The 12,487-nt window shown below is 40.5% G+C and overlaps 1 protein-coding gene across 1 annotated transcript in view; it reads left to right on the plus strand.

Moving 5' to 3' along the window:
* Positions 1-12,487, plus strand: part of WASHC5 (WASH complex subunit 5) — a 52,681-nt gene that overhangs the window by 26,009 nt on the left and 14,185 nt on the right. The window contains exons 13-23 of the mRNA XM_074985618.1: positions 707-873; positions 1,231-1,306; positions 2,282-2,392; positions 2,487-2,627; positions 5,113-5,193; positions 6,316-6,417; positions 7,100-7,279; positions 7,984-8,108; positions 9,827-9,989; positions 11,191-11,293; positions 11,374-11,453. Of these exons, the coding sequence (XP_074841719.1) occupies positions 707-873; positions 1,231-1,306; positions 2,282-2,392; positions 2,487-2,627; positions 5,113-5,193; positions 6,316-6,417; positions 7,100-7,279; positions 7,984-8,108; positions 9,827-9,989; positions 11,191-11,293; positions 11,374-11,453 (1,329 nt within the window). The remainder of the gene's footprint in view (positions 1-706; positions 874-1,230; positions 1,307-2,281; positions 2,393-2,486; positions 2,628-5,112; positions 5,194-6,315; positions 6,418-7,099; positions 7,280-7,983; positions 8,109-9,826; positions 9,990-11,190; positions 11,294-11,373; positions 11,454-12,487) is intronic.

The following is a 12,487-nucleotide window of genomic DNA, read 5'->3' on the forward strand; positions in this document are numbered from 1 at the left end:
ATTAACACTGATCCTACACTTTTTAAGTAACACCCTTCTTTTGATATGTTATTACAAATATATATACCCCTTCCTCTGTGATTTCCACTCCATGCATCTGATGAAGTGATTTTTACCCCCCAAAAATTTACGCCCAAATAAATCTGTTAGTCTTTAAGGTACCACCTTACTCCTTGGTTATGTCTACACTAGCCCAGAACTTCAAAATGGCCATGCAAATAGCCATTTTGAAGTTTACTAATGAGGTGCTGAAATACATTTTCAGCGCCTCATTAGAATGTCAGCAGCCGCGGTACTTAAAAATTGACGTGGCTTGCAGCCGTGCGGCTCGTCCAGACGGGACTTCATTTCGAAAGGAACCCAGCAACTTCGAAATCTCCTTATTCCTATCAGCAGATAGGAATAAGGGGATTTCGAAGTTGCTGGGGTACTTTAGAAAAGGACAAGCTGCATCAATTTCTAAGTGCCGCAGCTGCCAGCATTCTAATGAGGTGCTGAATATTTCATATTTGCATGGCCATTTCGAAGTTTTGGGCTAGTGTAGACACAGCCCTTGTGTTGTTCCAAAGTAAGCAAGAGTTCTTATTAAATGTTTGTTTTAACAAAAAAAAAATTGTAAACTTAGGCCGTTTTTTTTTCCCTTAGATAAATTGTCTGAGGAGGAAAGGAAAAAAAAAGTCTAATGAAGACTTTTTTTTTAACACAGGTCCAAGAATTTCACCAGCTGGAATCTAATTTGCAAGTTTGTCAGTTTCTTGCTGATACCCGGAAATTTCTCCATCAGATGATCCGAACAATCAACATTAAAGAAGAGGTCTTAATCACCATGCAGATAGTTGGTGATCTTTCTTATGCTTGGCAGTTAATTGACAGGTATGTTATCAAGGTCTGGTTGTTTTTTTTGTTGTGGTTTGTTTTTTTTTAATTCAGTCTTGCTAAGTAGCAGTGCATCGGGCTTATCTTTTCCAGCTGGATTGTTTTGATCAAAAACAAATAGACAAACCATTGCCTACGGAGTTTAAATGGTGCATCACTGCACTGGGTGTTACTGAGTGTCTGATGCTCTCTTACCTTACACTGACTGCACTTTGGTCTCTGAAGGCATCACTCTTGGTTGAGTCCATTCAAACTGTAATTCCACTGACTCCATGTACAGTTTCTGCATCAGACTATGACATGTGAGCAATAAAGTTTGAGATGATGGGCTTGATCTTTTTTCCTGTTTTCCAGCTTCACATCTATCATGCAGGAAAGCATAAGAGCCAACCCCTCAATGGTAACTAAACTCAGAGCTACTTTCCTAAAGGTAGGTGTGAATGAAATGAATGACTCCTGAAGTGTCATTATCATTGAAGTGTACCAGCAAGATAGGTCTCAGAGTGTATCTGTACACATGGCTTATTCCAAGTGTTTAGATGTGAAAAGTAACGGTAATCAGAACTATTTATAGATTAATGAAATCACTTAAGTGTTGTTTTGGGATTTTTAAATGAAGATTGCACATAATTTTTAACATGGAACATACCTAGTCATGTTACTAATTAATTATTCATGTTAATAGTATCCAGAGCTTTCATCAGTAGGTTTCAAAACGAGATCAGTCTCATTATTCCCATTTTGCAAATGGAGAAGCTAAGCCACAGAGTAATAAAATGACGTGCCCTAGGTCATCCAAAAGGACAGTGGCAGAACCAGGACTAGAATCCTGGTGTTCTGACACCAAATCCAGTGCTCAAACCTTTAGGCCATATTACCTCCCTAATAACTGGTCCAGGTATCTGTAGCGTTAGTTGGAGACATGGGTGTTTTTAGAGAACATACATTTGTGTCTCTGTGCAGGAACTAGAGGAGCCTGACTATAGATGGTGGCGGTGGTGCTGATGCTCTTAATCTGCCATGAGGTGGATCTGACATCAGTTCAAAGGATGCATTTTCATCATGGTATTAAGCATGGGAAATGTTTTTGTTTGAGGGAAATGAGTACGTGGGTAGCAGGATAAGATCATAAGAAAAATAAAAGTCTGTCTTGTGCTTCCTGGTGGATCTGCAAACCACCAAGACAAGAACACAATAAATGTAGAGTCATTGGCTTCAGAAGGGGTGTATGTGTGAGATATTTTAGCAAGAAAAAGTAATGGTGGTGTATTGTCATTCTTTAGCAGGAGAATGACAACTTGAATTCTGGATTTTAAAGGCTTACCAGGAATTAAAAAGTTTAGCTTGTATATTTGGCAACAAAATCTCAAATAAAACAATTAAGGATTGTAAATTTTATTTCTAGCTTGCCTCTGCTCTTGACTTGCCACTGCTTCGTATTAATCAAGCAAACAGCCCTGACCTTCTCAGTGTATCGCAGTATTACTCTGGTGAATTGGTTTCCTATGTAAGAAAGGTAGGCATTTATCAAGATGTAATTGTTTCACTCCTGAATTTTTTTGCTAACACTTTATCATTCACCTGAGTCTGTGTCATTTTGTTCCTTGAAGGTTCTGCAGATCATTCCAGAAAGCATGTTTACCTCCCTTCTCAAAATTATAAAGCTTCAGACTCATGATATTATGGAAGTCCCTACTCGTCTCGACAAGGACAAACTACGAGATTATGCTCAGCTTGGACCACGATATGAGGTGCAGTTAAACTTCAGAATTCTGAAAAGTACAATGTTTGGGGCTAAACTTAGCCCCAGTGTAAGTAGATGCAACTCTGTTGAAGACACCTATTCCTAGCAGAGCTGGACTTGCCCATTGAATAAGAATCAGGGTTGACTAGTGTTGGAATAAGTGAATCTTGCATTTCTTGGCAAAGTCCTTTTATTCTACTGAAAACTCATAGCAGAAAGGTTAAAAGTATGGCTGTCTGTAGAATAGGAGAGTAAATTAAACTGTGTCTATATTTACAGTGAAGATGCGGCAAAATCAATCTCTCTGGGCTTGACTGGAAACCCTGGTACTCCACACTGCCATATGGAGTGAGACACATTGGAAGGAACGTAAAGAGCCCCGATCTCTACCAGGGAATACAGTTGACCCTGATACAGTGATTCTAGCTATGCTAATTGCATGGCTCGAATTGTGTATCTGGGATCAGCTTTGATCCCTAGTGTAGACCAGGGCTTTAGATGCTCAGTTTATGTTCTCCAGACCTTAGGAAATGCTCTTTGTGGTTCAAAAACTTGTCCCTTCCACCAACAGAAGTAAAAGATATTACCTCCACCACTGTGGCTCTTCATCACCACTCAGGTCACAACAGAGAGGTTAAGGACTGAATGGGCCATTAAGACTTAAACTACCCTCTGGCCCTCAGAGGTTGAGTCAAGATTGGGGCATGTGATGCTGGGACACAGAGAAACTTAAATTGTAACAGAGAGTAAGCCGTGCTAGTCTATACACTATCAAAACAAAAAGCAGTCAAGTAGCACTTTACTGTTTTGCTAGTCTTTAAAGTGTTACTTGACTGCTTTTTGTTTTGAAACTTAAATTGGTGTTTGAATCTAACCTGTTCTGTGGCTAGTTGACTTAATCTCTGCTGCTATCAGTCTGGCAACATTCGCAAACACTAAAATTGCTTTCTCTAAAACACAGTGTGTGTGTGTATATATATAAGCACTGTAATATACACTGGGTCCTTCCAGCAGTTTGTACCAATACTCCGCTGACCTCAAAGGGATTTCCACATGCAACACGACAACAAGTGACCTAAAGTATAACTATTTCATATTATTATTGCATCTGATTAATATTCTCCCTCATCATCTGCCCTGACATCAGAAGTATGCAGCATATTAATGAAACCTGTACAAATGCCTGGTTCTTTCACATTAAGCTGAAATTCAGATTAGCATTCTGGGTCCAGATAGAGGAAACTTTTGTGGTTTTGTTTTTACAAGTAACAGGAACGAAGGGTCCTGTGGCACCTGATAGACTAACAGAAAAGTTTTGAGCATGAGCTTTTGTGAGTCTGTGCTCACGAAAGCTCATGCTCAAAACTTTTCTGTTAGTCTATCAGGTGCCACAGGACCCTTCGTTGCTGTTACAGATCCAGACTAACATGGCTACCCCTCCAGTACTTTTTACAAGTAGTAATTCCTCTGTCTTCTCATTGCTCCTCAAAATGTTTTTCCACAAAGTGTTCAGAAATAACCTTTGCACACCCTACTAGCTTCAAAGATCTCATACTCGATCATGCAATGCTCAGGGAATATATCATCTCAATATGATTATTAATAGCAGACAAGTGCACTAGCAACGTGAAAATTAGACTGCTAACCAAAATCACTACATTCTGTTAAGCCAACAAGAATGTTGTCTGAATAAGGACTGCTGGATTGGGGCCTGTTGCTGGCAACAGTCACTACTGTGAAATGCCTTTAAAAGCAGTGCCACCGTTGGACTCCCAAACAATGGCTACGTCTACACTAGCCCAAAACTTCGAACTGGCCATGCAAATACATATTCAGCACCTCATTAGAATGCAGGCGGCCGTGGCACTTCAAAAGTGCCATAGCTCGCCACCGTGTGGCTCGTCCAGACAGGGCTCCCTTTTGAAAGGACTCCAGCAACTTCAAAATCCCCTGGAATAAGGGGATTTTGAAGCTGCCGGGGTCCTTTCAAAAAGGAGCCCTGTCTGGATGAGCTGCGCGGCGGCGAGCCGTGGCAATTTCGAAGTGCCATGATGGCCCGCATTCTAATGAGGTGCTGAATATGTATTTCAGTGCTTCATTAGTAAACCTCAAAACGGCCATTTCGAAGTTTTGGGCTAGTGTAGACATGGCCAATGACTTCCATTTTACATAACTTTGAATTATGTACCTAGGTAGCACAAGGCATCTCTCTCTCATTTTTAACTTTTTGAAAATCTCCATCAAGTTACTAAACATTTGAGAAACATCTTTATTTCTTGCTTTGCTCTTAAAAATCTACCTGAATTTACTTGAAAGGAAAAACTATTCCATTTTGATGTAAATTACGTCTGTTAAAAGGTACAAAAATGACTCTGCTATAAAATAAAAAGTTTGCATTTAGCAATAAATGTATTTATTTATTTTATTTTTCTGTGATTGTTCCTGAATTATTGTTACATTTTAATAAGTAATTTCCTTTCCTCTCATTAAAGGTTGCCAAGCTAACCCATGCTATTTCAATTTTCACTGAAGGTATCCTTATGATGAAAACTACTCTGGTTGGTATCATCAAGGTAATGTCACAGTGGATGTAACAACTGAGGGTGATTAGTGCTTAATCAAACAAGCTTACAAGGCAAAACCAAAGAGAAGTAGGGAATAGTTTTGTTCGAAGTTTTCAAATTTGAGTGCCTAAACTTGGACACACAAATAAATGGCCTAATTTTTTGAAATGCCAAGTGCCCACAATTCCAACTGCGCACTGACTTGACGAGGGCTTTAGTATTTGTTGCATTTATTTAACACTTAATGTTACTGTCAAGCCTTTTCAAAGAGCAGTTTCCCCATCTGAATGGGATTCACTCTTCCCAAATGAAGAACACGTCTTCTGCTATGGGTATCAAGACAACAGAACTTTCTTACATGTGCTCTGCTGCACTGTGCATGTAACCCCCTTCTCAAGGGTCATCAGCAACTTTTAAAGTTAGGATGCTGAACACAAATTGCTTGACTCATATGACTCTGTTAGCTAGAAGTACAGTAGAAGCTGTATAATCTGGCACCCCTGGGTAACTGGGGGTACTGGATAATCAAAAGTGCTGGATTTTGGAGAGGGGCCACTGGCCCTGCTGGCACTGCTGTTGGCCAGACAGTGGGCCCCGTAGCCATCATCCCCAGCCCTGGCCAGGCAGCTGGCCCTGACTCCACTGCCACTGGTGGATAGCCAGTCCTATGGCCCTAGCCAGGCAGCTGGCCATAGTCTCAGCCGGACAGCTGGCCCCACTGCTGCCTGCACTCACCAGACAACTGGCCCCACTGCCACTGGCTAAAGAGCCAGCCCCACAGCCACTGGCACCAGCTGGCCCTGCGGATACAGGCCATGGACAGGCAGCTGGCTCACCCCGGTCCTGTGGCAATCATCTCCACTTTGTCAGAGCGGGTGCCAGTTAATTGAGCTTGCCAGTTATCCAAATTGTAGATAACTCAGCTTTTACTGTATTAGAAGTTATTTGCTTGTGGCCAGCCACTAGAGGGAGCAGGTACTACACAGTTCAGCTGTGTTTGATACTTGCTGACGCACTTCATACCATTATCATTTCAAGATAATGCGTTTCTTAGATTGAAAACTTTATGTGTGTGTTTAGAAAATCCTTTTTTCTGACTTTCAGAGAAATCTTGTGGTTCTTTTTACACAGGTGGACCCAAAACAGTTGTTAGAGGATGGAATAAGAAAAGAGCTAGTCAAACGAGTAGCTCTAGCTCTTCACAGGGGACTCACCTTTAACCCCAGAGCCAAGGTGCTGTACAAGTAGAGTTGGTTTTGTTACTTTTTTCTGGATGTGAACTTGACTGGAACTTGATGTACTAGACCTTTTCAAATAGCATCTAGCTCTATACATGTAGGTTTTCATGCTGTAGATAATATGAACGCTTCAAGATGTTCATTATTATGTAGTGGAATGTGAAGCTGAAATGCCATTAACGGAAATCAAAAATACTTAAGGGAATCAGTAAAAGCAGATACAACTTTTGTCGCAAATTTGTTGTTAAATTCCTACCAACCAACACAGAGTTCTTTGTTTTCGTGCAACAATTGATAATACACTTCAGCTCACATCTAAGAAATACAGTTCTCTCAGCTGCTTCATGGGTCAGTAAAGCACTCAGCTGTTCCTGGAGAAGGAGGCGCCATAGTCTGGACATGACTCTTGAAAGTCGCGAATGTTTCTGTTCCAACTATGATTGTGTTAAATACATGAATTCTCAGCTAACCTTTGATAAGTTAGAAAAAATCAATTCTGGAGCCAGTAAACCCATTAGACAAGCACAGCGTGAAAGCCTAAATAGAACACACTTTGAACTTGTGTTAGATTTTTTTCCATGGTACCACTTAAAACCAAGTAATTATCCCTGTCTGTGGTGTACTCCATCTTCAGGGAGAGGGGGTGTTGTTATTATTAATAATCTCTTTTTCTATAGCCAAGTGAACTGATGCCAAAACTGAAAGACATGGCAGCTACCATGGACGGATTCCATCGATCTTTTGAGTACATCCAGGATTATGTCAACATTTATGGTTTAAAGATTTGGCAGGAAGAGGTGTCCCGCATCATCAACTATAATGTGGAACAGGAATGCAATAACTTCCTAAGAACAAAGGTATGTTTATTCTGGTCAATCAAGGTTGTTACAGTTTTTACAAATGTGTTTACATTTGGACATTCATACCATATGAGTTAGCATGTAATTAATTGTGCCGTCTTCATACAGACAAAATTGAGATTATCAACTTCATATGCTGGACATGTAAAAGAAAAAAAGTTAGTGCTTTTTTGGCATGTTCATAGTTGCAGATGCCACTGGGCTAAGCACTGAACCCAAACAAGGCAAAGGGATGGTCCCTTCTCCAAGGTTTTATAGCTTGGGAATATTTAAATTAGTCATAAAATAATAAAATCAACAATAAGCCTTCCTCTTCCCCCTGCACGCCATCCCAAAATACCAATTGAAATGTAACAGAAAACAAAGAGCCTAGCCTTTCTTTAACCCCATGTGTCCTGGAAGACTGCATGGGCTTAACTGCATATAGATGCTGTTTATCATTATGAGAAGCTGGAGATCTGCTCAGTTGCAAACATAGCTAGCAAAAGGGCAGAATCTGTATAAAAGCGTAAGTATAATTCTCTAGTATTACTTGTCCTTATTCATGTTAGCCCCATTCTTCCTTACCACTTCTTGTCAGTCTCTCATGTATTGAGTCCTGTTCAGGATTGCTTGTCAAGAAAAGTAAAATAATTCTCTGAAGCCAAATAGAAAGGGACAAAAGATAGAGTTGAAAAGTTATTCTAAAATGTGTTTTTCAGATTCAAGACTGGCAAAGTATATACCAGTCCACTCATATTCCAATACCCAAATTCACACCTGTAGATGAATCTGTAACATTTATTGGTCGGCTTTGCAGAGAAATACTGAGGATTACAGACCCGAAGTGAGTACCATGTGTCTCAAACTTCATTATAATTCATGCACTGCATTCTTTGAATCCCACTTTTGTCATGCTGACATATTTGCTCCCTAGGTGGTGGTAGTCTCCTCATCTGATTTTAAATATTCAGAACAAAGCACTTCCACAAATGTATTCTGTACTTCTAAGATTAGCCCAAGAGCAATGCTGTAAAGTGTTGTTAAAAAAAAAAAAACAGATGGCATGGACCCATTATAAGGATGAAAGGATTTGATGTCATGGAGAGTGCCCAGAGATCATCTGATATCTATGGCCCATTCATGTCTAACATGTGTCTGAGTAACTTATTACTTATGTCAGTGATAATTCCCAGGGTTACCCAGTCATTTCACTGCCACCTGCTCTGAGCATGAGGAAGCTTGTGTGTGCCTGCTGTGGGTCAATCTCCCACCCCCACCAGCCTCTGGCAACATGAGTACCTCCCAGATCTCTGCAGGCCCTGCTGTATAGATTAACAGTAGGTACACTCCACCCACTCAGTCCTGTGAACATCTCCTTGGAGCGTGAATCTGCTTCTCCATTGGACATTCAGGCATGTCTACACTACAGAGTTATTCTGGACTGTCTTATGCTGGAGTTATTTCAAAGTAAACTGTTCCAAAATAACACGCCCACACTACAGGGAAGCTCCAGAATAAGCAAAACTTATTCTGAAATAGCTCATCCACATACTGTAGAGCCTGTTTTGAATTAGAGCCCTTGGAAACACTCTGGGGCTATGTCTGTGTTATTCCAAAATAATTTTGCTGTGTAGACACACCCCTCACAGGATTACTGGATCATGTTTCCAAAGGAACAGTACAGCATGACTTGTCAGGTGCACTGTAGAACACACATCTGCTTAACACACAGCACTTTGATTTATGTGTAAATAAACTAAGCATATGTTTGTTTAACAAAGAACTGAGATTCCACTGTTAGCAGAAATATTGGAAACAGAAGATTACATATAAAATAAAATCACAGTACATCTACTGGATCTTAAATTTTGAAAAGGAATCATCATGTCCTATACAACAAAAGCTCATTCTAAATCTTTGCAGATTGACAGCCAGGCTTGACCTGTGATCTTATGTTCATGAGCCAAGCGTGACACCCTCTTGCTTCCCTTAGTGGAAAGATGCAGAGATTAGCTATGTCTGCAGCGATGATAGAAAAATTCTAGTGTCAGCACTTGCAAACAGAATAACCGCTGCTGCTTCTGCTTTCCTCTCTAGGCTTTCCCCTGGAAATACTGCAGTCATATGCTTAGTGTTTTGTTCAGACCATAAATAAGAATTCATTTTGAAGTATGTGATACTCAGTTTACATGTAGATGGATAATGGAGAATCATCTGCCTGAAAGGACCCAGTTTCTCACCTTTAGGTGACAAGCCCCAAGCCACAGACCTTAATTTTCTGAGTGTTTGTACATGCATGTATATGCACACAACTTATATGTCATACATCCATACATTTCAAAATGACTGAGTTCCAGTGGGATGCAGGCTTTCACTAGAGACCTTACATGACATTCTTTGACAAACTACTATATAAATATCAGTCCCAGGTGATCCGTGTAATCTTTACGCACTTGTGTGCCCTCTTTTAGTTGGCACCAAGAAGTCCCAGAGCATGATGGTCTCTTAGAAACTGCACTGAGCCTTTCTCAAAACTTATTTTGTTTCTGAATTTTCCTTTAGAGTTACATGTTACATTGACCAAATGAACACATGGTATGATATGAAGACTCATCAGGAAGTAACCAACAGTCACCTCTTCACAGAGATCCAAGACACTTTAGGCACTTTTGGTCTGAATGGCCTAGACAGGCTGCTCTGTTTCATGATTGTGAAGGAGTTGCAGGTAATTTCTGAGCTGCCATTTTTGAGAAATATTCTTTTTTAGTGCTTGTAATTTGTTTGTGTCCATTTGCCACTTAAAAGCAAAAGCTGTAATGGCTCACTCTTGTTGGCCTTTTATAAGAAGAGTTTTTATATCAAACACACTTGAATGCAAACAGGTATTCTTCACAAAGATAAACTGCTAGTTATCGGATGGAGAAAATGTCAGAGCTCTTGCCCCAGTGCAAGTGTTGTTACAGGTTAAATGGGTGACTTTTGGGGTGTCAGTACTACAGCGGTATAATGTCCTGGTATAATTTAATGAACACCTTGGGTCAGCCTCTATTTTCTTTCTTTTTTGGGTTGGGGGAGTATAGGGCAAGATACACACCTACAGAAAGTTTGGCTTGGTTGTACTTAAAAGAAAGGTGTATTGTTTTTACTGGAATAAAATAAGGAGATGTTGATTCTACATAATCTTTTTTTCTGACCATATCCATACTTGAAACCAAGTCTTCCTCCCCCGCCCCCCGCAAATTATTCCAAAGCAGCTGAAATTAATACTTCGGTCTGGCAAAAAAGTGGGGGAGCGAAACATTTTAATGTATACGTGGAATAGGTCCTTCCTTGGAAATTAATTAAGGTAGGCAAAAGATTGGTTCTTCAAGTATTATTCGCTGACGGCTGGTGTCCTAATACCAGAGAAGAAGAAAGTTTAACCACTTTGGCCGTGTCTACACTAGCCCCAAACTTCGAAATGGCCACGCAAATGGCCATTTTGAAGTTTACTAATGAAGCGCTGAAATGCATATTCTGCGCTTCATTAGCATGCGGGCAGCCGCAGCACTTTGAAATTGATGCATGGGAATAAGGGGACTTCGAAGTAGGCGGGGTCCTTTCGAAAAGGAGCCCCATCAGGACGAGCCGCGTGGCGGCGAGGCACGTCAATTTCGAAGTGCCTCGGCCGCCCGCATGCTAATGAAGCTCTGAATATGCATTTCAGCGCTTCATTAGTAAACTTCGAAATGGCCATTTGTATGGCCATTTCGAAGTTTGGCGCTAGGGTAGACGTAGCCTTTGTGTCCATGAGAATTTTCCTACCTTACTCACCCTATAATAAAATTACCGTTAGAAAATGTCGATCTAATTGCTATAATCCCTGTATTGAGCTACTAGATCAGGCATATTTTGTGAGTATGTAATGTCTGCTAATTTGTTTTTAGAATTTCCTCAGTATGTTTCAGAAAAACGTACTAAGAGACAGAACTGTACAGGAAGCATTAAAGGCTCTTATGAATGTGGTCAGCCCTCTGAAAGGAATTGTAGGTAAGTGCCTCTGATACAAGCTTCTGGAAAGCTAATTATAGGATTTCTGAGTGTTCTTACTCATTGTTTTGTTGTTACAGCAAATGCTAGCAAAATTTATTCTTCAGCAGTTGCCAAAACTCAGAAGATCTGGACTGCGTATCTTGATGCCATAATGAAGGTACATTTGTTGTGATATTTTTAGTTACTGCTAAGCAGAGTGCCCTTTTGGGACATGTGTTATTTGTTCCTGCAACATTACCACAAGTACAAGCTGGGTTGATGAACATCTGTGTCCACTCAGTTCTCCAACCTCGGGTGTCTTTTCCATTGCGTCTCTGTGAGAGCTGCTATTCCTGGCCTGCTCTCTCTCAGCCTCCAACATATAAGTTACTCTCAGTTAAACTGTATGCATGCTGTGCATGTCCAGACACTCATGCAGTACAATGCAGAGCAACAGCAGGAAATTCCTGCTCCTAGACTCTCCCAGGAATCTTACATTGCCCAGCTCTCTTGACAGACAGTACAAGCTCATGTAAAGTCCATCATTTAATTGATAGAAAATTCTATGCACGAGTCCTGTTATCCCAAATGGAGGCTATGTCTACACTAGCCGAGAAGACTGACCTGCTCAGGGTTGATCTTCCAGGGATCGATTTGGCATGTCTGGTAGGGACACATGAATTCAAGCTATCGGGTAGGCATCAAACCCTGTACTCCTCATGAGATGCGAAAAGTAAGGAAGGTCAGTGGAAGAAACTCTCCCATCATCCTTCTTCAGTAAAGATGGCTAAGTAAGTTGATTGAAGATATGCTGATTCTAGCTTCGTGATTGCCATAACTAGAATTGTGTATCTGCAATCAACTTGCCTTCCCTAGTGCAGAAATGGCTAGTTTCTCAAACACTTCAGTCCCGGGCACACTGGTTTAGCTAAAACAATAAAACAAGTCTAGTGACTACAGAAGATAGATTTTAAATGATTATACTAACGAGGCATAAGAATCAAAATCAGTTATAAGTAACTAAAAATAAAATAAGACTAATACCTAACTTAATATGGTAAGTGAATTCGAAGCAAAGTTCTTCAACATGTTTCTGTATTCTTACTGGCTGAATTCCTTTCAGTCAGGATCAGTATCTCCTGTATGCTGTGCAGGAGAAATTCAGATGACACAAAGCTGATCAGCAGCTAGGTTTGTGTTTCTTCTGCTTAT

The sequence above is a fragment of the Carettochelys insculpta genome, chromosome 2 (assembly GCF_033958435.1).
Source record: "Carettochelys insculpta isolate YL-2023 chromosome 2, ASM3395843v1, whole genome shotgun sequence".
Classification (NCBI taxonomy): domain Eukaryota; kingdom Metazoa; phylum Chordata; order Testudines; family Carettochelyidae; genus Carettochelys; species Carettochelys insculpta.